Genomic DNA, 25,455 nt, shown 5'->3' with positions numbered 1-25,455 from the left:
TTATTAGTCACAGTTTGACTCGTATGATTTTTGAGTCTATTAAGACAAGGTCCCATTATTATTATCTTGTGTTTTCAAGTTTAAGACACTATAGTTTCATACTTCAAAGGTGTCTCCTTTAAATCTAGCTTCAAACTTAGCATTGCAGCAAACATAATCTACTATTTCAACACAAACACAACGTAGTCTCAAAGAGTAACATCAAGTAAATTTCAAACCAGAACGGGCCACAATCTACCCTGGGCCCACGTGTCAGTAGCCCATTGCAGCAAACACAATCTACCTTGGGCCCACGCATCAGTAGCCTAGAACGGGTCGTTCCAAAACTAGAACGGCCTGTTTCAAACTACTAAAAAGGCCTAAAACCCTAATTTGGAACGAGTCATTCCAAAATTCAGGTTATGAGTTAAAACTCATCTCTAGAACAGCTTGTTCTGGTTTAAGAACAGGACGTTCCAGATGCAAAATTCACACACGATGAGTGCAAACAGAACGGGCCGTTCCACATGCAAAATTCACACATAACCTAAACCCAAAACGAAAAAAAAAATTTAAACATTACTTAGAATTCAGTTTCCCGAGAACCAAATTCTGAGCAAAAAATAAAGCATGAATAGTAAACGATGCTAGTCTAGTAAATAATGTGTAACAGATGCTTTTTCAGTAATTTTTTTAAAAAAATTATATTTAGAAAAAAAAATTCCCATCATGACCCTAGGATTATCAAAAAATTTCAACCCTACATGCATTTTTTTACTTTGTACGATCAATATCGGATTTTCAGAATTTTTAATTTGTTGTTTCGGTTTGAAATGGATTTTTTTTTCAAGTTTGGGTTAAAATATTTGTATTTATCGATATCTAAATTCGATCAAGATATAAGAATTAAAAAATATGTATAAAATTATTAGCTTAGTTCTCTTTTGTAGAAATTCTAGCATCGTAAGAGACTTTTAATTTCTCTGAAATATGAACCCTAATATTGTTTGCTCATTTGTGTCTATCAGTGTAATCGTTTGCCCTTCTCCGTCTACTACCACAAAGATGATCTAGTTCGTTCGTCTTCTTCTTCTTCGTATCTTTTTAAAAAATTTCTGGTCAATCATTTTTTCTTTCTTGGGTCTCTACTTGTCAACACGGTTATCATTTTGCCAATTTATTTTCCGATAACACTTTAAAAAAATCATGTTTTGCAAGAATGTAAATCAAGTGTGGGGTCTTTTCGCATTCGTTCTTACTTGTAGAAACCCTATAGCCGCGAGAGACTTTTCAATTTCTCTAAAATGTGAATCCATACTAATATCTCCATTAATTTAAATAGTTGAGAATAAAAGAAAGAAAAAAATGTAGGTCCAACCCAAGTTAATTAAATAGTTGTTTAAATTTTGAAAAATAATAAATAAAAATGTTGGCATGGGCCCAATATGGCCCAACCCGATTAAATCGACCTGCTTGATCCGAGATCCGACCAACCCAAACCTAACAAATCCAAATCACTGTAGCGGTCAAAAATGGGCTGATTTTTTTTTTTTTTTGTTGTTGTTGATTTGGACATGGATGAATATTTTCAACCTGAACCCGACTAAACCCGTCCAGTGCTCAGGCCTACATGACCCCGCTTATGCATTCTTAGTTGTAGGAAAGAATGGAAAGGGATAAATGAAGATTATGGGGATAGGAAATAAGTTGACAATTTACCCTATTTTTATATTTTATAGCTTAATAATGTATGATGTATGCTTAGTTGTGGGAAAGAATTGAAAGGAATAGATGAAGATCACGAGGATGAGAGATAGTAGAAAGTAGAATAAATTTGTAACAATTTGCCATATTTTTATATTTTAAGCCTAGTAATTTAGGTAATGGATAGAAAATAAGTAGAAAGTACAGTAAATTTATAACAATTTGCCATGTTTTTAAATTTTCTAGCTTAGTAAATTATGATGCATGCTTAGGTGTGGGAAAGAATTGAAAGGAATAGAGGAAGATTATGGGCATAGGAGATAAGTAGAAACTAGAGTAAATTTGTAACAATTTGTCATATTTTTACATTTTATAGCTTAGTAATTTAGGTAGCAGATAGGAATAAGCAGAAAGTAGAGTAAATTTGTAACAATTTGCCATATTTTTAAATTTTATATCTTAGTAATTTAGGTAATGGATGCGAAATAAGTAGAAAAGTAGAGTAAGTTTGTAACAATTTGCCATATTTTTAACATTTTATAGCTTATTATTATGCATTTTATAGCTTAGTAATTTAGGTAATGGATAGGAAATGAGTAGAAAGTGGAATAAATTTGTAACAATTTGCATTTCAACTTTTCAACATAATGTATGTGTGTATAGACAATAGGATAACACAATTATACAACTCAATATCATTTCAACTTTTCAACATAACATATGAATAACACAGTAACTCAAAACTTAACAATATGACAACTTAAACCAATGTTGATCATCATATCAACATTATAAACTAAACATTAGAGTAGCTAACAACAAAGCATCTCATGTATTATCATGCATTTCAACTACAAAATTTATTATAACACATGTGAACAGTCTAAATGACTTGACCCTATCGAACAAACTTAACAACATGATTTTTTTTATCTTGCAAGATCAATAACAAGTTTGGATATCAATTTACAACACATGATTTCTCAGATTTGGATATCAATCCACTTAAACTAAGAAAGGTCAGTATTTTGTCAAGGATAAAATAAATTTGATGTAAGTCTACCACGACCTTACCATGCATAACTAAGCCTATAGAATTAGTTCATCAACTATCCTCCAAATATATAGTACTTAGTTAGGGATTTTGATATCCAACCTTTTACCTTACTCGATTGGTCTCTTCTAAACCAATATGACTTGTCCTCACCCCCATACGATATCAACCAAGGACCTAAAAGAGACTCAACACTCCACTTTAAGAAACAATTACACTTAAGACGAATTTTTCAACATTTAGGCTCTCAAAACACCACAACATCATAATCTCACAATGGGATACTCATCTTTTAAAAATAATACCCATTCTAGTCTTAAGGCAATCAACACAACACAAATACATGCATCATATATTCACAACACAATTTCTTTCAACATTACGCATCTTATCATCATACAACTCTACTATAAATCAACTTTCAACTTTCATTTGCTATACCAATAGTGAGAATAAATAGTGTCATTTAAATAACGCTTAATTAATTAAGTGATGTGTATTTATAATTTTTTTTAATAGAATTACATATATATATATAGATAACTATTTAATAATTGTCAATATATTTTATTTGAATTAGACAATTATCTAAACATGTCTTATACTTTAGAGTCTTGTTTTGATTAAAAATTTGTATTTTAATTTTATTATGTAAATTAGTAGAACTTTTTTAGTTATAAGTGTTTTTTATATATATTTTTTTTAGTTTTGAGATACAGAAGAAAAATTAAAGATAAAGGAATTAAACATAAGAAATATTCGCTTAAAATGACTTCATGCTCACTTAAAACAAGTAATTTGGTCACTCCAAATGAATCAACATGATCACTTAAGTCAACAAGTCCTGAAATATTGCTAAGAGCATCATAATGTACTTCCTCGTACTAACCAATTAATTACTCCAAGGTTGTGTTTGGATTGAAGGATGGATTTGGGGGAGTTAAAAAGGAAAGATTTGAAGAGAAAGAGAGTGGAAAGTGAGGTTGTTTGGACTTTGGATTAAGGGAAAGATGGTGGAAAGTGAGTGGAAAGTTTGTGAGAATTTGTGTAGAAATTGATTGATGTGATAGATAAAAATTAAAAATTTAATAGATAAATATGTAATTTACACTTTTATCCTTGAATTAAAAATGAGTAGAATATTATTTATTGTAAATAATAATAATTACAATAAAATTATATTAATAGGTATAATTTATTAAAAAAATAAATAATAATAATAATAATAATAATAAATATCAGAAAAATAATAAGAATCATAATAAATAATAATGATAGTAATTATAATAAATAATAATAATAATATTAATAATAATGATAATAATAATAATATTTATAATAATAAATAATAATAACAAAATATATGATGATAATTATATTTTTTAATTTGCATTTTTATCCATAACAGCCAATTTGGAACGACCCGTTCTTAACTAGGATTTTTAAGCCAATTTAGTAGTTTGGGAACGGTCCGTTCCAGTTTGGGAACGACCCGTTCTAATCTACTAAATTACCCTTATTTTAGTAGTTTGGAACTGCCCGTTCTAATTTTGGAACGGCCCGTTCTAGGCTCAGCATAATTGATTATGCTAGCCCATAATCGATTATGTGCCATGCATAATTGATTATGCTGGCTGAGGGTTCAATTTTTCACAGCGATTTGTCTTCCATTCTTCATTCTCATACCTCGGCTACCCTCCCTCATGTATAAAGAAATGAAGCTTTGCTGCATGGCACAGTCTCTGCATGCATGAGCATGGCAGAGCTTCATCTCTTTTCAATTTTTAGGCAGGGGTATTATCGGGTTTTCTCATTTCTTACGTAGCTTTCATCTTTTTTCTTCACAACTTCGCGAGGAACGGCCACGCAAGTTCTCCCACTTTTCTTCGCTTTTCTTTCAATGCAAATCAGTGAAAACAAACGTCAAATTTTTTTACCTTTTGTTCATCATGAACGGTAAATCCCCTTAAATAGAGAAAGCTAATTTAAAACATCAACGTTGTGTGTGGTTCTTTGCCTGTTGCAGGTAAGCCATATCAAGTCTTTCTCACGTTGCAGGTTTGCATGTGACATGATGTTTTAACTTTGCTATATCTAGCTAGTCTTTCTCACGTTGCAGGTTTGCATGTGAAATGATGTTTTAACTTTTAATTTCCATCCATGCCTGACTCACGTTGACAGCTACACACTAGCGTTTTTTTTACTATAAGTACAAAGAAACTATGTAACTATAAGTGTTAAAAATGTAAATAACATTAGATTTTTAACTAATATATAAATAATTCACCGAACCATGACGCATGTGTCACGTGAAAAGCTGTAGCAACATGTTTAGCTGTGAGAATAAAAGTTAAAAATAAAAAATAAAAAATGGAAGAAATAAGTGAGAAAAGAATCAGGAGAGAAATAGATAAAAATAAATTAATAGTGAAAATTAAAATTATTTGATCAGAAAATAATAGAAGAGAATTGGAGAGAAGATTGATATTTTTATTGGTTTATAAAATTAATTAATTAAAATAATGTCATAAATTAGTTTATAAAAATATCCTTTACAATTAAATATATGATAGAGACAAAGGGAAGAATAAAATGGTAAAATTATACATGTTTTCTTTAAATCTTCTCATCTAAGAGGGTGGCAAAAAATTCGTGAAACTTACTACAAAATTATACACTTTTCTTTCTTTTCATTGTTCCTAAACTGATTACAAAACTTAAGATACTCACACTTCTTCTATAATTGTCAACCTCTCTCCTTTTCCCCCACGAGACTCTATTTCTAAACAAAGTACAAGGACTTGTTTAAATGAAACTCTTCAAAAATACATGTGACATTTTATTATCTAAACAAATCAGGAAAAAGAAATTGACAATACTAATTTTACTAATTAACATTTTCTAATATAGTTTGTAGAATAGCTCAGTTGGGACAATTAATTTCCATCAAATAGTTTCTTCTCACAATTGACATTACCCTTTTAATTGTGTACTTGTGGTGGATTTGATAAGAAGGAAATAAATATGTGAAAAAGATTTGAGAAATTAAGTAAATAAAAAAATAAAGAGAGAAATAGGTGAAAAAGACAACTAAAATAAGAGTGTGTTTAATTTAAAAGAAATAAAAAATAAATTAAAAGAAAATAGAAAATAATATTTTTTTGATTAAATTTACAATTATTTGATTAAAGTTTGATTTTAATGAATTAAAAATCTCAAATTTAATCGCTAATCTTTTTTTTTTTTAATTTAGAATGCACCAATTGGAAAGTGACAAAAATTATTTCTTCGTTGTTTCTCTTTTTATTAGCACAAATATTGTTTAGTACTGGGGCTAACCTACTTTTTATGATAGTTTGTTTGAAAGAGAAAAAAGCGAGTGAGAAAATTGAATGTGTTGAAAGAAAAATAGGGTGAAATGGAGATGCAGGGGATCGAACCCTGTACCTCTCGCATGCAAAGCGAGCGCTCTACCATTTGAGCTACATCCCCACTTTAAACTTCAATTGCTTTAAAAGTAGATAATGTATGCTAGTAAAGTTTGAAATTAGGTCAAATTACAACACAAGGACAAACTGACATCTTTTTCATTAAAGTGGGATAGCAGCATCACATTACAACTATGAACAAGTTTTTTATTATTATTATTTTAGGAAGACCTACTAGTTGCAATTTAATGATGGTTTAAATATCATTTTCGTTAATATAATTTAAGCTTAAATATATTTAAAACACGTTGAATTAGCTCGATTTCTATATTATTATTTTTTAATTTTTTTTTTTTTAAATTACTTGATTAATATATTTTTTAATTTAGTACTTGACGTTAGTTTCTTCTGTTAAATGATGACGTAGTAAATGGATTGCCACATCATACCTAAGAGTATATGTCATGTCAGCAGTCAGCACACATAGCCACCTCATTCTCCACGTAAATTGTCATGTCTTATTTGAAAAAAAATTTAAAAATTAGTTTCCTAAACCCTCCTCGTTCTCCTCAGCCGCGCACAACGCCTCCTCCAGCCCCAACAGCGCCGCCTTGCCGTTGTCGCCGTGCTAATATTGAAGCCCCCGCCGCGCTCGCCGACCTTCTTGAGAGAAACGCCGAAGCCATTACACAGGGCCTCGTCGCAGCCAGCGCCTCCTGATTTTCCTCTTCGTGAAGCTCTGCAGCGACCATCGCCGCATGCCATGCCCCGCCGCCCTTGCCTCCAAGCTCCTCGTTGTCTAGCACGCCACCAGCTGAGAAATCGCCCGCTACTGCGGCGCCGACGCCGCGCAGTTCCTCCTCATCGAGGGCGACAACTGTGAGGAATACTTATTATCATTCTAGGGTATTTAGTTTCAGTTTGACTATTATTGAGTGTCATATCAAAGGATTATGTAGATATGTTGTTGGCTTTAACATTGACGTTATTTTAAAAATGGGTAGCCTTTCTAATGCATATGTTGGAAGAATTTGGAGGTGAGAGGTTTTGGCGTTACCACTTCCTCCCGTGTGTGTGTGCACGAAGTGAGGTAGCATATTACAGTTTTTATAATATACAGTCTACTGAAAATTTTTGGTTCATGTTTTTGTGCCATGCTGGGAATCAAACTATGCAGATTGCTCAAAGAAATAGCTTGGATGTTGATGTTGACTTGGCATTGGGTTTTGCCTCCCATTACGGCAAGATAGGAACTATGGAGTGCTTGGTGGAAGAGGGAAATGCCATAGCCTTTTTGGGTCCTTTGATGAGAGTTGCTGAGAGGGGCTGCATGCAAGTTGTTGAATGGTTTGTGCAGAGGGGCGGCGGGGGCTTCATGAGCGCGGCGGTGACGGCGAGGCGGCGTTGCTGGGGCTGGAGGAGGTGCTGCGCAAGGCGAAGGAGAATGAGGGGGGTTTGGGAAACTAATTTTTTAAAAAAATTTCAAATATGACAATTTACGTGGAGAATGAGGTGACCATATGTGCTAACATGGCATACATTGTTGAGTAACGACGTAACAGTCCGTTTGCCACGTTATCATAGAAGAAACTAACGTCAAGTACTAAATTTTAAAAAATAATATTAGTCTGGTAATTTAAAAAAAAAATTAAAAGTAATAATTTGAAAATCGAGCTAATTCGAGATAGTTTAAATATATTTAAGCCTATAATTTAGCATTTTTTTCATATTTATTCTGTAATTTATTTTTTGCTTAAATATAATTTTTTAATGCTTTTTTACTTTATTTGGGAAAAAAAAACTTAAAAATTATTCTTATAAAATTTAAATGTTTTATTTCTTGTTTTTATTATCAAAGATCTTCATAAAAATGTTAACTTGTTAACGCCAACAAAAAATAATTATGTTTACATCATCATTAAATTTTAAGTTCATTTAGAAAGTAAAATTTAATTTTTATATAAAATCAACAAAATTATATTATTTTTTGGTTAAAATTACTAATTATGAATCCTGATAATTAAGCATACAAGTCACTTTCACTCTATTTCTTGTTTTCTTTTTCTTTTTTCTTATCTCTATTTTTTTTAGGGAAAAAATATTTAATTTTCTAAATTTTATTTCTTTTATAAATAGACACTATAAACTCTAAGTTTATTCTAATTGATCCTTAAACTTTGTCTTATTAGTAAATAGACATCATATTTTTAATTTTATTATAATTCATCCTTAAATTTTACTATTTTAATAAATAAACATTTTAATTGTAATTTTATCTTAATTAATTTTTTTTAAGTCTCTTATATTATATTGAGATTAAATTACTTAGATAAAAAAATATCAATCATTTATTTATTTTAAATCACACTTATTTATTAATTTTTTGTTATATATTAATTTTATTTTTGTATATGAAAATAATTACGTAAATAGTTAAAATAATTACATAATAATACAGACTAAAAATATAAATTTAAATTTTTAGCAGTGAAAAATAAAAACATATATATATAGGAACCAAAATCAAATTTTCTCACTTAAAGAAACTAAAAATATATTTTAGGAATAAAATTATTACTTATATACCTATTTTTTATTTCTAAATATAAAAATTGTGATATGATTATAAATTCTTTTTATTATTAACTTTTTATGTATTATTTTCATAAAAGAGAAAAATATGTTTTTGTTCTTTATAAAAAATTTCAAGTTTAAGTTTAGTCTTTTAAAATTTTTATCCTATTTTAGTTTGGAGATGTACTATTTTTAGTCCTCAAAATTATTTATATAATATCTTATAATAAAGGATATTATAGAAATAAATTAAATGAAAATATAATATACTTGTTTAGATTTATTAATTTATTATGTTATTTATTTATTTAATATAATAAGCAAGTCATTTTTAATTAAATCATGCATCTAATTTTGTGGGATAAATATTTATATTTTAAAAATTTATATACATTAACTCATACCAATAAGTCACTAATTTAAGTCATATTAAATTTCATTTTTTAAATAAGATATCAAGAGAACTATTCAGATTTTTTGATAAAAATTAATTATTAATAAAATATAATTTATATTTTATATTAATAAAATAATTATAAAAAATAATAATAATAAGATCCTATATTTATTATTTTATTTGAGAGCCTGTTTCTTATATATGATGAACAATTTTCTAAGCTATGATAGCATTGTTACATAGCAATTTAGATCCTCTACTGTAATATTCTTTTTCCAGTCTATCTCCTGCAACATTAATAGTCATTAGATATATTTAATAGCTCAAATTTAATTATTTAAAAAGTTACATTAATTATAAGATTAAATTTGAGCCATTAGATATATCTAATGGCTATTAATATTGCAGGAGAGAGGCTGGATAAAGAATATTGCAGGAGAGGATCCAAATTCGTTACAGAATCCTGTGTTAGAAATGAAGGTGCTTTAGAGCATCTCCAACCCCTATACCACATTACTGCCATATCAGTTCTGGCCCACTTTATAGGTTGCTTAAATTTTAGTAGAGTTACTTGTAGAAGCAACTCTGCTAAAATTTAAGCAACCTATAAAATGGGTCAGAGCTGATTTGGCAACGATGTGACACAAAGAGCCATTATAAATGCTCAAATTTGAATGAGTTGAGAGTTGTGCACGTGTCAGGGATAGAGATCATTACTGTGTCAGGCAGGGATTGGGACCATTACTGACATTGTAACTTGACAATTTATTCCTTCACGTGTTGGTTGGGATCAATAACTCACGTGTTGCCCCACAAATTAATCCTCCTACTGTATTTGAAGTGCCACTCAAAACCTTGCACACTAGCTCTATTGTTCCTATCATTTATTGTTCCTATCATTTTTTTTTTGGGTCCATGAAATATTCGATAGCAATGACAAATTTTTTCGATGCATTAGAGATATTTTAAAAAGTTGGATAGCTGATCTCAAAATTTAACGCAACTACATTTTAAACATGTATTACTAATTTCTTTTTATTACCAAAATTAATAGACAATGAATGATATTGATTATATTTTTTAATTATGTTATTTAAACTTGAATATTAATTTTAAATATAAAGTAATTTATATTAAAAAATATTTATTTTACATGATTAGTCACTATTTTTTATTTGGAACTATTAGTTAATTAAAAATTTTATTTTTATCGTTGGCCCTTGAAAATGTTACTTACATATCTTTTGAATTTTCATGTGCTAAATTGTACTATAGTTAGTACATGTTCCATCAAAAAGAATCATCAAATCTGTTCTATTTGTATTCATATCTTCGTATATCATCTGCTTTAAATTTTAATATAGTAAAAAAATTAAAGAAATCACACTAAAAAAAACAAAGCTTTGGACGACTTTCAAAAAAATGTTATATAATTGTATATAAATATTGTTAATTTACTTTTACAATATATTATCAAATATATATAATTCATGTTTTCAAAAAAATTAATATTTTTATATAATTAGGTAACATTTTTTAAAATATTATCAAAAATATTATTTTGTAACATTTTAATAATATTACTAAATTTTAATTAAATTTATAAAATAATAATTAATTTTAATATAGATTTTTATATCACTTATACTTTATTGTTTTTAGCCTCTTAGAAAATATTTTTTATATTTTATTGTTCCTAGTCTTTTAAGAGTTTTTTAAGGTTGTATAGTCACTATCAAATATTAAAATTTATTTATTTTAAATATTATTATATGATTATATATATTTTTTATGTGTCATTCATTTACTCGATATGAAACTTTAATTTTGAAAAATAATTAGAGATGAAAGAAATATACTTTTTATGTGATATTTTTTTATTCGATGTGAATTTTTTTTTAGAAATAATTAAAAAGAATAATATTAGGATAAAAAAATATTATTCTATCTATATTAACATTTTTCAAAAAAATTATAAATTAAATTATTTATTCAATCTAGTAATATTTTAACAACTGTAAATTGGTAAGCATTGCTAAAGATGTAAAATCTAGTAGTATCACGATTCGCTTGCTCAAGTATATATATATATATATATATATATATATATATATATATATATATATATATATATATATATATATATATATATATATATATATATATCAACCTTGTTATAGTTGTTAGTGTAATATATTCAACGAATATCTGTGGTAGCTTTGGGCAAAGTAATTTACCATTTACTTTTGCCCTGCCTCCTATAATGGATGCTTCAAGTCTGGTGCAACAAGAAAGATGGAAAGGGTTGAAGGACAACTCAAAGCTCGTGGCTTATGTTGAAAAGAATGAATGACCGTGGAAACTGATGTGTTAAGCGGGTAATCTAACTTTTGTGTATCATCTATTTTAAATTCTCAAATCTATTTGAGTCTACTTCGTGTTTAAGGAAACGAGTTTTCCCATTTTCATTTATGTTACATATATACTTGTAGAAAAAGTTGCATACTGTGAACTACCTCAAACCAGATATAAAACGAGGATACCTCAGCATGCAGAAGATCGCACCATTATTCCATGCTCTTCATTGGAAACAAGTGAGCTTTCTTTCAGTTTTGAGATTTTTCTTTTGTTAGAATGGCTAATAACGTGAAACCAGATTATTTCATGTCATTTATCTAAAATCAGTTTTACACCTTTTAGAAATAGAAAAAAAAAATTCATTTATATTTTATAATTTTCCTTATAAGAAAAAATATATGAGATAAATGGTGTGACAAAAAATAAATAAAAAGAAATTATTGACAGCCTCTATTATTTTCCTCTACGTTATCGCTGATTATGTTTATTGCATACGCAGATGCTGCATGTCATTCGCCCAAAAAAAAACAATGAAATGAAGAATTATTGGAACACCGACAAGAAAAGGCCGGCTTATAATTAGAATGGGTGTAGATTTCATTGCCCACGTACCAAAAGTCAACACTTTTGAAGCCTGTCTGGTGATGACAAGGATGTCATCAATATGTACCACATGGCACAATAGGAGAGTGCCTGATTTGAGGTTGAAGGCAGAGAAATCATTTTGCAAGTTGTATCTAACTCCTTTGTTCCCCCAATTCATTAGATTCACCATCAATCAAACACAACAATGCAGTGTATAACATGTATGCCCACGTACTTGTCACGAATCATGACCTTCAATCATGGGTATCTACATTGAGCTTTTTGTGTAGAAAGCTTATTGTCTTGACCAATGTAGGAGAATTCACCAATATCAAAAGGTCACTCTCATATAAGTGTGATGGTAATATCATAGAAAGTAGTAGTTAAACTCAAAAGATAATGAAAGACTAGGTGTCAAACTTGCAAGATGGTGTAGAAAGTGCAAGTTTGAGACTAGTCTTTTATTATCTTTTGAGTTTGACTACTAGTTTCTATGACATTACCCTCATCCTTATATGAGAGTGAACTTTCGATGCTGGTGAATTGTTCTACATTTTGAGACAATAAGCTTTCTATCCAAAAAGCTCAATATAGATAGTCATGATTGAATGTCATGATATGTAACAAGTATGTGGTCATGCATGTTATACACTGCATTGTTGTGCTTGATTGATGGTGAATCTAATGAATTGGGGGAACATAGGAGCTGGATCCAACTTGCAACATGGTTTCTCTGCCTTCAACTTCAACTCAAGCACTCTCCTATTGTGCCATGTGGTGGATTCAAAGGTGTTGGCTTTTGGTTTGCGGGTAATGGAATCTATTTTCATCTAGATAACTCTTTTGTTGTTAAACTATCACTTTGGAAGTGTTTAATGTGCAGATAAGTTTAACAATGCTTAAAAGGTTAACCTTTGAATCATTACCCACAAACAAAAAATCAACATCTTTGAAGCTTATGGTGGAAACCAATCCAAAAACGTCACCAAATCACATTGCACAATTAGAGAGTCCTTGACTTGAAGCCAAAGCAAGAGAATCCATGTTTCAAGTTGATCTGGCTCTTTCCTTCTTCCTCGAGTAATCATAAACAATATATCACAACTCAAGCTCATTGTTCAGATTCACTGTCAACCTAATATAACAAGACAGTGTATAAAATGTATGCCCTCTTGTTACATATTATGCCTTTCGATCATTGGTATCCATGTCTGCACTAGAGGGTTGTTAGACAATGGCCAATGACAGCCACTTTTGCTTGTATTTAGAAATTTTATCAACCAATATTTAGTTGGCATACTATTTGGTCAAATTAATTAATATAATTACAAAGACTTTCTCTCATCTCTATTTTCGGTTAATATAATTTTATTTTCAAAAAATATCAATCGTGCAACAATTTCAACAAATAGATAATATTTAGTAAGGATGTGAAGAAGTCGATCCAGTTGTAAATTATTTGAGTTAAGGTGTGTAGCACTCATATTATGACGATATATTTAGCATTCATCATAAATCAATTATTATATAAATATAAATACAGCAAATTTAATATGGTTTGACAAAATAATGATTTAAGTTCAATTTTTTTATATATTATTTTGGATCTAACAACTTTGTCCAATAGGCTCGAGTGAGTAATATCATAAACAATTAACACCAATATAAAATAACTCAAAACGATCAACTTCTTAAGGAGGATTAGTCGGACCCACAAATCTGAATACCGCTTGATTATAATATATATATATATATATATATATATATATATATATATATAGATTTGTTGTGAAAATATTTCAGATTTTCCATGGTAAGTAATATATATTTGACATGTAATTTTAGCATTTATGTTAACTTAAAAACAATTACATTAAAATTATGACAGGATATTTAGTATTCATCATAAATGAATTATAAATGTATCATCCTAAGATTTTTCTAATAATTAGTAATTATTAATTAGGAAGATAATAATAATTTTATTTAATTTTGTGATTAATAGTTTTTATTTTATACATTTATTAGATTTAATCAGGGGGGAGTATTAGAAAATAATGAAGATAAGAGGGAGTTTAGAGAAATGAGTTATATATTAGAAGAGAAAGGAGAAAGGGATATTATTATTCATTAATTTGATTATCATATGTGTCATAGTAATTAATTGAGAGTCTGTAAAAAGGGGTTAGAACTTAGAACCCTAAGAAGAGGAATTTGATGCAATTAAGGAATCAAAGTTGTAGATGCTAAATTGGTAAACTTCATGCATGTAAAACGAATTTATGGTTGAATATGAATTGGATGAATGATTTGGGCGATGTTTGTTTCAAGATTGTGTTTTGTATTGATACATTTGGGTGATAGAATGCACGCGACGTCGAGCTTAAATGCTTGACATCGGGCGTGCCTTCATATGTATGAAGGCACTGCCTAGATGTGTTGGCACCAAGCGTGAAAATGTGATGTTGAGCACGAGGAGAGTGTGGTACTCTTTGTTGTGGCTTAGCGTCGAGCGTGGAAATGTGACGCCAAGCGCGAGGAGAGTGTGGTGATCTCTGTAATGGCTTAAAGTCGGGCGTGGGTTTCCAAGTCTGACAAGGATTGTCAGAAGGCCCTCTTTGATGTTTTTAAATGGTGTTACTATGATGTGTGTGTGATTGATTACATGATGAGAAATAAATATTATATATATATATATATATATATATATATATATATATATATATATATACACGTACGTACACACATATGCCCGATGAAAGATGATTTTTATCTCGATGGGTGACATTAGATATGGATGGATATAAATGTTGGTCAAACAATGAATCATAAGATGTTCATGATGTATTGATATGAAAGCATTTGCATGGTAGTGACATGCATCATTTATTTACATGATTCTGTGATTGTGGCGGCAATCTGTTTTTGTGGTTCTGGTGGGAACATGTTAGTATTTTGGTGGGAGCACTTATGTGTTGGTAACCTAAGCTTAACTTGGGACTTAGATACCAACTGTATATTCTTGATGATGATGACGGGGTACCTTGATAAGTGCTATGATTTCATTAAGTTTATGGCCTAGTTTGAAGCACTTATATAAATTTTCCTTGCTTTAGACCTTGTTTTTAACTCAAAACATATCTAAATTATTAGGTGATCATATTTTGTCTTTGAATCATGTTTTTAGGTAACTTACAAGTATTTGGTTGTTGTTTTGTAGTTTTGGAGAAAGCTAGGAAAGAAGGAAGGAAGTCAAGCACAAAGTGGTGAATTTGAAGTTGAAGGAATTTTTGGTTAAGTTCCCAAGCTAAGTCCCAGATCCAGGCTTAGCCTCAGCTTGGCAGAAAGTCCCTGGAACAAAAATTCAATCCTCACGCTGAGCGTGGAACTGAGGCTGAGCATGGGAGTCCCAGAACCTCATTTCACTCCAGACCTATCCTCAAGCTTAGTGTGGCTTCTCACGCTTAGTGTGGATTATGCTGACATGTCATTATTCACATAAGACAAAAGCTTTTATGACCTAAAAGTGGGATTTTCGAGGAGAGAAGCAAGGAGGATCATTCTTGGAGTGTGTGTGGCGGCTGAAGAGCTCTGGAACCTTCAAGATCAAGCTTCTTCCTTTCTTCATCGTTTGTAGAGTTCTACATGTCTATGTGTAGCTAAACTCACCCTTGTTTGGGTTTGATGTAATTAAACTCATTCTCATGTGTAAACTCTAAGTAATCAATGTTAGTTGTTATTCAGTTTTATTGCTCTGTTTTTGTGCATAATGCTTGTTATGACTTGATCACCCTTAACTTGAACTTGAGGTTTTTAAGAGATTGAGAAATGATTTTAAACCTTTGAAATGAAATAGAGCAGCTAATGGTGTTTATTGCTAGAGATAGAGTAAATGCCATTGGTCTTTCTTAAGCTCTTGTTTTTAAAGTTGGTTTCTTGGTTAAACTATGCAAGAGATTGATAGTTTAAGTTAGCAACTTAGATTCCAACTTGTAAGAGATTAGGGTTGGTTACTTTTGAGAGTGATTGATAAATTCTGAATAATAACTATTGTGAACTTAGTGATAAGCATGAGAGGAAGGTTTAGTGAAGTCAAACCCCAACAACTTATTAATATTGCATTAGAATCAAGTTTTGCACTCTATGTGTTTACCAAAATACCAAAAAGAATTGTTATTGCTTGTTTACATTATTTACTACAGCAAATCAAAATCTTATTGCTTTCCGGTAGTTTAGTTAGTATAACAAGTGAATTTGCAAAGTGTTGCGCAAGTCCCTTGGGAGACGATACTCATACTTTCATTGAACTACTTATACGATTTGGTACACTTGCCAAGGGAGATAACATACCCCATGCATTTAAACGTAGGTGCACATGACATTGCATTCTTATATATGTGCTTGCGAATGGAATAATTGATGTTCATGAGTGGAATTGAAGTATGAATTGTTGATATTATAGTTGAAGTATGAATTGTTGCTATTATATTTCAAAATATTGTATGTTATTAATATATTATTAATTATGAATGGATGGGATGTCTCATTCCCTATAGAGTGAGATTATTCTCACTCCCTATTTGTTTTTTTGTATGTCTCTTGTATATTTTGTAGATGAGGGCCCCCAATCTTGGGAGGGGAAGGGAGAGGTCTAGATGTGTGTGGACCCTGATGTCAATGTAACACCGGGGATTTGGAATAGTTTAGGAATTTCAATACTTCTTTATTATTTTAGTATTTTTGAATTAATTGTTTACTACTATTCTATTTACTTATTTCTCTAATAAACTGAAGAAATTTATTTATAAATTTGCATGATGACGTAATTGAAATTTTATGAATCTTATTAGTATCATACTTGGAGATAGATGAGTGTCACATTTAACATTAACCTAAAATAACTCAAAACGCTCAACTTCTTAAGGAGGATTAGTTGGGCCCACAAATGTGGATACCGCTTGATTTTATTTATATGAAGATTTGTTGTACAAAGTAATGAGTAATAATTGGTAAAAATTTTATATTTTCTATAGAGAAATAATTGACATGTAATTTTAGTATTTATGTTAACTTTAAAACAATTACATTAAAATTATGACAGGATATTTAGCATTCATCATAAATGAATTATAAAAATATGAATAAATCAAATTTAATATGATTTAACAAAATAATGATTTCACTTCAATTTTTTATATATAATTATTTTCGACCTATCCTAGCCTACGTTTGACTCAGCCCAACAGGCACGAGTGAGAGAAAAAATGATACACAATTAACACCGCCCTCAAATAACTTAAAACGGCCAACCTCCACATAGCCACCATTTTACTATATCTCAACATGTAGTGAGAGAACCTTGAAATCACCTAGGTGAGTTTTATTTCTTCGAACAGAGCCAGAAAATCTTATCTCTATCATCATGTTTAGAGAACTCAGTATTGTCGCAATTGTCATGAACTTTAATGGTAATGTTAATAAAGCCACATTTTAATTCTAACTCTCACCGACTAAGCGTAAATCGTCGTTGGACGGGCATTTCTCACTTTCTAATGTAAGAAAAGTAAAAGGAGGCGAGGTAATTAATTTTAATTACCTTAGGCTTACAGTACATACGCAATTGCAGGTAATCTTTCTCCCATCAAATAAAATCTAACTTAAAGACCACATAAAATACATATATTCATGTATCTTTGTGAGAAACACATTTAGTAAGATACATTGATATTCGTAACATAAATTCGGCACGTGTTGGGAAAATGTAACCCAGTATCCTGAACGACCATTTAACCCAACGATAGAGAAATGTTACTAAATCTCTCAAAGTATCAAATGCTCATTTGAGATGCTTCAAATAAAAATCGAAACACAACCCTAATCTTATTCGATGAGTAAATGCTGCCTTCTCAATCCCTTAAATTTAGGCAGAAGCATCATCCCTCAAGTTTACAGTTAAGAAAACAGCTTCCTTTGATGATAGTTCAACAATAACCGGATGTTCACCACTAGTGTATGTAGAAATTACGTTAAGTTTGGGCGATTAATCTAGAAATTACGTCCAGTGCAGACATTTGATTTAGGATGACTTTATGCTAATAACTTTACATGTTGGACTCGGTGAATATAAAACACTGGCTAAAATGCCCAACACCACCATTTAAATTCGAAGTGTAATTTACGAAACAGGCTAGTTCTATAACTCCGCGATCTTAGAACACAAATTTTCGTCCCAGCAACAAAATCATTCATATAACTTAAGCTAAAAAGCAACTAATGCCAGCAAACGATCAAAATATCATTAAATGAAGAACATAGAACAAAAACAAAATCTCCCAGATCGCAAATATTACTTCCACGAGCTGCTCAACGATTGGCCTTGGCAACTCTCTCAATTTCATCCTTTTTCTTGATAGCATAGCTGAAATGGAGAGTATAAAGTAAATCCCAGGCACCATTAAAAAAATGGATAAGTCATGAAGATAAAAACACATCATAAATGTATCCACGGATAGAATTGTAGAAGCATACCTGTTGGATGACCCTTTTGCTGCATTAATAAGTTCATCAGCCAAGCATTCAGCAATTGTCTTGATATTTCTGAATGCAGCTTCACGTGCACCGGTTGTTAGAAGATATATAGCCTGATTAACACGGCGAAGAGGTGATATATCCACAGCCTGTCTCCTTACAACTCCAGCAGAACCAATTCTAGTTGCATCTTCACGGGGACCACTGCATAAATGAAACACAATCAAACAAGTCTGATAAATTAGCAAATACAAAAGTAAATTTAATATTCGATTTATAACAATGCACATCCAGAACTGCAAATAGTGTATCACTACAGCTCTAAATTAGCATATTAATGCTTATTTGGAATGAATATAACAAACCAATGTTTACTGTTTAACCCCAACGTTTTATGACATTTTGTGTGAATTATGTCAACCATACACAAACTGCTCAAGAGAAAATAAAACTTCAGTTCAATGTTGCTTTATCTACATGATAATAAACTGAGCAACTTATGCAAACAACAACTAAGAAATCCATACCCCAGGAGATCAACCATTTTTTACCAAATAGCATGGTGTTGGTCACATGGAAATAAACCAACCATAATTCTATTTTAAGTAATTAAGGGAATGATCCGATAGAGCTAATACACAAGTGCCATCATTCAGGCTATCAAACCAATAGGGAAAAGAAATCATCATGTCATTCGCCAACTGACTGTCATTGTCATTGATCAAACCTTACCACTTCAGTTAAGAAAAGAAAACTAAAAGAGAAAACAAACATGCTTTCACACCTTCCTCTGCAAAGATATTTTCTTTCAAAAAGCAACACATTCAATCATCAAATATCCAACTATAAATAACAAACGAATGCAGAGGAAGACAAGGAGAATGGTCAGATAGAGCTAATACAAAATGCCATCATTCAGGCAATCAAACCAATAGGGAAACCAATAATCATCATTCCATCCTCCAAAGTAAGACATACAAGTAGCTTCCCATGTAAAATCTAAATCAACGATTACCAACAAACTTACTAAACTTTCTACCATACAAATCAACAAAAGGCATATTCATCATCATAATCTACACATAAACCATGAATACCATACCTGTTGATGACAGCATCGACAATGACCTGAATGGGGTTCAGGTCAGTCAACAAATGAATAATTTCCATGGCATGCTTGATGATCCTCACGGCCATGAGCTTCTTGCCATTGTTTCTACCATGCATCATGAGAGAGTTGGTGAGCCTCTCAACAATGGGGCACTGGGCCTTCCTGAACCGCTTCACAGAGTACCTACCAGCAGTGTGAGGAACATACGTGGCATGCTTGGATGCCACCACGCCGATGTAATCAGCAAGGGAAATGTCATTTACCTAATAACACAAAAAAAAAAAACATCAATACAATTTGCCATAAGAACACATTATAAAACTAAAAAAAAAATGAGATTTTTTACTCAAAAATAAGAGATTTCGTCTATTGTTTAGGGTTACCATTTTACATAGTCCAAATCTAATGAACCCGTGGAACATAACATTATATTTGAAAACAAGTGAAAACGAGGGGAAATTGTGACTAAAATATGTACCTGGACATCGTCGAAGCTCCAACGGTTAAAAAGCTTGACGTCGATCTGGTAGGGATCTGGAGCAAGCCCAGCATCGTGCACTTCCTCAGCCATGGCTGCATAAGCAATTGAACGGAATGAATAAGTGAAATGCAGAACAAAGAAGAGTTTTGAAACCCTTATATGAATCGAGTGTGGGACGGTGCAGCGGAAGAAAAAAAAAACACTTTGAGCGGAGAATTGAAATGAGAGTGAAGAGGGTACCTGAAATTGGTGGAGGAGAAGAGGAGGGTAGGGTAGCGGCTGCTTTCTCTTGAATATCGCAAAGAAGAAGCACAAACGACTAAAAACCCTAGTTGCTCAAATTTATACCCAAGGAATGGTGGCATAAAAATGCTAAAAGAGCATTAAGCTACTTTAAAATTTCAACCTGATTCTGTGTTTAGTTTTTTTATTAATTTATAAATTATAAATTTATCAACTAAATGTTTTATTTTTAAAGGTATTAATTAGCTACATAATAAATTTTTTTAAAAAAATATAATAATAAAAAATGGAAATATATTTAAAATAATTTTATAAAAAATATTTTATATTTCAGTCTTTGAAACTCACTAATTATTAGCATTTTTAAATCATCACAAATTAACTGTATGAATTTAATTACAAATATTTTTTTATACCATAATTAAAAATATTTTACAAAATCAAATATTCAATTAAAAAAATAGTTTAGATAGATATTAATATATTGATTCTATTTTAAAGTTATATTAATATTTTAGTATGCAAAATATACATGTTAAATGTTTATTATATATAATTAAAATTTTAATAAACTATATATAAAAATATTGTATTATAAGTATATAATTTATATTTAAAATTTATTATAAATTTTTTAATATATAATTTATATTTTAAATTTATGATAAATAATTTATGTTATAATATAAGATTATTTTTTATTGATAATTTATTTTAAATATTAAAGTTTAATATATATATATATATATAATAATGATAAATAAAATCAAATTAAAAGTTAAAATAATTAGTAAAACACAAGATATAGATTTATATTTTATATATATGAGTTAATTTAAAATATTTAAAAACAATATTGAAAAAATTGTAAAGAATTAAGTTACATGTTTGGTGTATCTAATAAGATTTATAAATAAAATAAATATAAATTATTCATTAAAATATATACAAATTAATATTTTGTTATATTATTTTTAAATTTTTATTTTTAAATGTCATATTACTAAATATTATGTTGCTTAACTTGTAAAAGATCATTAAATGACATTAAAATTTAATGATTAATAAATGTGAGTGAGATTAAAAATTTATTTTAAAAAAATAAGAGAACTAAATATTTTTATTTAAAATATAAGTTAAAAATTACATATTAATACAAATAGGAAGACCGAATGTGCAAGTTAGTCTAAAAAAATCATTAAAAATGACACATTTACATTAACTATTTTATATCGAGCTAATCACCTATACACTGTCAGTGTAAAGTTTTTTTACACTGGCAACCAATTATATATCTTAATTGTATCATGTCACTGTTAAAAGTAAATGTGTTTACAGTGACATGGCACAATTAAGAGACATAATTGGTTGTTAGTATAAAAAAAACTTTACACCGACAGTGTATAGGTGATTAACTCTTTTATATATAACTAATAACATGACCTATGAGAACAATTTATATTAATTTCAATCAATATCATTATTACATGACTAGTATTTTTTTTTTATAATTTTGCATCGATATCTTAATGTTTCGTCTTAAAGTAGGGTAAGTAAAGTCTAATTAATAGATATTTCCACCAATAATCAAATTTGAAAATTGTTCAAATGATTTGACTTTGAGTTCAGCCTATTAACTATGTCTAACTTTTTAGTTACAAGACTAGTATTTTTACTTCATGTGTGACTATGTTAAATATTTATTATACATAATTAAAAATCACAATTAATTATATATAAAATAAATAAATTTTTTTAAATATATAAATATATTTAAATTTGTATAATTAATATTTTAAATATTTAAATTATATTTTAGATTTAATATAAATAATTTATATTTTAATACAAGATTGTGTTCTATTATTGTTAACTTATTTAAAATATTAAAACTTAATTTATGAAAGTATTATAAATAAAAAATGAAATATAAAAAGAGTTAAAAAAAAAATTCTAAAAAATTTCAATCTCTTATTGAAGAAAAATGTTTAAAAAAGTTCTCATTAAAGAAAAACTTAAAAAAAAAACTATTACATAAAATAGTTTGTTTATATTTAATATATAAGGATGAATGGGTTAAATTACACTTTTAATCTTCTTATAATTTTCAAACCATAATTTTAGTCCTTAATTTTCAATATTGCTCAATTATAGTTATCTCAATCAATTTAATCATAATTAGTCTGTCATACATCATGTTAACTTTAATGGTAACATAGGGACTCGCATTAATTAATAAGGCAACAATCTAGTGATAATACACATTAGTGACATAACACATATTTAACAAAAAAAAACTATAAGATTTATTTAAAAAATGGTAAAAGGTGACTTTTATGACTTATTATTAATTTTAATATTTCTACTATATTAATTTACTTGTAAGTTAAATTATTTTTTTATTCTTCTATAATTTAAAATGAGTAATACTTTTTTAATATTTTTTTTAATTAGACAATTTTATTTCCTTTCTTAATTAAATTGTTATTTAACTATAATGTGTCACTTTGGTAATAATGTAGTGACTCAAATAAATTGATGAAAAATTTTACTTTAGTTTTTAAAGTATTTTCATTAATCAAATTGATATTTTTGTCAATTTTTTAAAAACTAATGCTGTAAATTTGTACTAGTGTGACATCTTACACTTTGTCATATGTCACTAAGTTCACTAAATTAGTGTAATAAATTGATAAAATGACTAAGTTAATCTAACATATATGTTTTAAGAGACAAGTAAACTTTTTTTTTTTAGATTGAAGGGACCAAATCAAAATAAAAAATAAAAAATAAAAATGAATACTCTATTTTATACTTATAAAAAAAATTAAGCATTTGAGTCTTAGAATTATGTCCGATATAAATTTTTATGATGAATTTAAGTTATACTTTGAGTCTTCTCAACCTATTATTCATTGCTTTAAAATGTACTGTATGATTTTTTAAATTAATGACTATTAATAATAATTTTTTTAATAAATAATACTTTATATAATATTAAATTATATTTATATGGATATTACTTATTTTAAAAAAATATTATAAAATATACCTTAATTCAAATTTTATATCTATTTTATTTTATTATTTAATCATACATATATTAATATTGATATATTAAGTTAACTTAATTTTATCTCATATATCTTGAGTCTTAATTGAGTCAAATTTAAATTTTAATGAATAGCTTGATCAATTTTTTCATTAAAAGAAGATAATAATAAACTCGTTTCAATCCCCTTCTCTTATGCAACAAATTGATTACGTAATATAATATATAATTGCATGGTTTGTGTGTTTTTTTTTATACTTTTAATGCATTTAAATTAAACTCTTAAAATAATATTAAAATCACAATACAACATGATATATTTTATAGGAACCAAATAGTAAAATCTTTGTACTGAAATTAGGAGATGCGTGTCCCTCCGCTAGAACACACAAAGATCCCTCCAATCGCATATATACTCATACATGGAACAAAGATAATGAGAAAGAGCATATTAACAATCAGATGCGCCTGTAGCTCAGTGGATAGAGCGTCTGTTTCCTAAGCAGAAAGTCGTAGGTTCGACCCCTACCTGGCGCGCATTTATCATTGCTGTTTAATCACATTTTTAAATCTTAAATTCCAAGTTTTAAATTTTTTGTTTTTTTTTGTTTTTTGTTTTAATTATTTTTCTATGTCCTTATTATTTAGAACCCCACAAAAAGAATCTGTCAATCCTTAAAAATAATATTATTTCCTGTTTTATGACATTTATCTATACTTTTTTTTTATCACATTTTTAAATCTTAAACTTTCAACCCTAAACTTGGGACATAGTTTATTGGTTCTACACTAAACTTCAATAAGGTATAGAGAGTCGAGACCAATTTACGGGAGAGTAGATACTGAGCTAATGATATTGAAATAAATATAAAGATTAAATGTCATAAAAATGATAGTGATAAGATTGTAACCATATCGATTAAAGATTATTATTTTTGTTTCTTTTAAAATAATATATTTTATAGTTTTGATTATTTTGTATTATTATCAAATTTATTTATTTTATCTTATTCAAACCTTATTTAAAAATATTTATAAAATCACTTTGAAAATTTATTTGAATTTTAATAAATAGTGTTTTGAAAAAATATTGTATTAATTTTATATTAATTAACATTTCTAAATTGAAATTATAAAAAAAAATATTAACAAAACATATATATATATATATATCACATCTTAAGGTCAATCTCACTAAACACACAACCATTCACTAATTAATCCATAAGGTCATCTATCCTCATATCCACATACATGGATATCATATTAGAATACCTATTTAAACCTTCATATATACATCCTTCCCAATCATATATATAAATCTATCACTATTTCACACCATATAACATGTGCATGAACTTAACTTTACCACATAGCATCATAAAACCTTAAATAACCTTACAATCCACATGACAACACCTCAGAACATCATAACAAAATCATTTTTATCCTTGTATTGCCTAGTAACTCGAAAACATCATGATAGCATACATATCCCATCAATAACTGTCAAGGAAAATGATACCTAGAGAGTTACACTTGTCCAACGATCTCAATCCTATCCCAAAAGAACATTAAAAGAATAAGTTATAACTATTATGAAGACATGAGATTCTGAATAGATCCTCTTCTCAGCTAACAATTCAAAATCATAACAAATATATTTAACGCTTATAACTAGCCTCTAATTACCAAAACAACTATAACTGGAGTTCTAAACCTTCATTTTACCTCATTCCAGTGCCATTGAAAAGATCACATCCAAGACTACAACTTTCATGAAGACCACAAAATCCAAATCTATCAATACGGTACTCCTACTAGCATAACAAAACTACAGTGAAAACATCTCCTACACTAGACAACAATAGTGCACTAACATCCCACAGAATACCTCAACCCTTCCAAACTTACTTCTTTCTACCTTAAACTCATATCCAAGCTTCCAACTACAATCCCTA

General features: G+C 28.9%; 1 protein-coding gene, 1 long non-coding RNA gene and 4 other non-coding genes across 6 annotated transcripts; 2 read left to right on the top strand and 4 right to left on the bottom strand.

The window, feature by feature from the left end:
• Window positions 1-6,156: 6,156 nt before the first annotated feature.
• Window positions 6,157-6,229, bottom strand: TRNAA-UGC (transfer RNA alanine (anticodon UGC)). The gene has a single exon. It is a non-coding gene; the product is annotated as a tRNA-Ala (tRNA).
• A 5,092-nt stretch (window positions 6,230-11,321) lies between these two features.
• Window positions 11,322-13,423, top strand: LOC109791158 (uncharacterized). Its single transcript, XR_002239006.3, has 3 exons — window positions 11,322-11,514; window positions 11,629-11,730; window positions 11,994-13,423. It is a non-coding gene; the product is annotated as an uncharacterized LOC109791158 (long non-coding RNA).
• Window positions 13,424-18,203: 4,780 nt separating this feature from the next.
• Window positions 18,204-20,578, bottom strand: LOC109791156 (small ribosomal subunit protein uS7). The gene is made up of 5 exons (XM_083065628.1): window positions 20,440-20,578; window positions 20,197-20,291; window positions 19,710-19,981; window positions 18,608-18,811; window positions 18,204-18,497 (listed from the first exon to the last, which is right to left on the bottom strand). Exons 2-5 carry the CDS (start codon window positions 20,287-20,289, stop codon window positions 18,443-18,445), a joined length of 624 nt encoding a protein of 207 aa, XP_082921754.1. The 5' UTR covers window positions 20,290-20,291; window positions 20,440-20,578; the 3' UTR covers window positions 18,204-18,442.
• On the bottom strand, window positions 19,223-19,303 carry LOC114915293 (small nucleolar RNA Z102/R77). Its single transcript, XR_003803264.1, has one exon. It is a non-coding gene; the product is annotated as a small nucleolar RNA Z102/R77 (small nucleolar RNA).
• LOC114915292 (small nucleolar RNA Z102/R77) lies at window positions 19,487-19,568 on the bottom strand. The gene has a single exon (XR_003803263.1). It is a non-coding gene; the product is annotated as a small nucleolar RNA Z102/R77 (small nucleolar RNA).
• A 3,380-nt stretch (window positions 20,579-23,958) lies between the features above and the next one.
• Window positions 23,959-24,031, top strand: TRNAR-CCU (transfer RNA arginine (anticodon CCU)). Its single transcript has one exon. It is a non-coding gene; the product is annotated as a tRNA-Arg (tRNA).
• The last annotated feature ends 1,424 nt before the right edge of the window (window positions 24,032-25,455 follow it).

This window comes from Cajanus cajan, chromosome 10, assembly GCF_000230855.2.
Source record: "Cajanus cajan strain Asha chromosome 10, NIPB_CcT2T_4, whole genome shotgun sequence".
Taxonomy (NCBI): domain Eukaryota; kingdom Viridiplantae; phylum Streptophyta; class Magnoliopsida; order Fabales; family Fabaceae; genus Cajanus; species Cajanus cajan.
The sequence above is the reverse complement of the archived record's forward strand: the minus strand, read 5'-3'. Positions and strand labels throughout refer to the sequence as shown.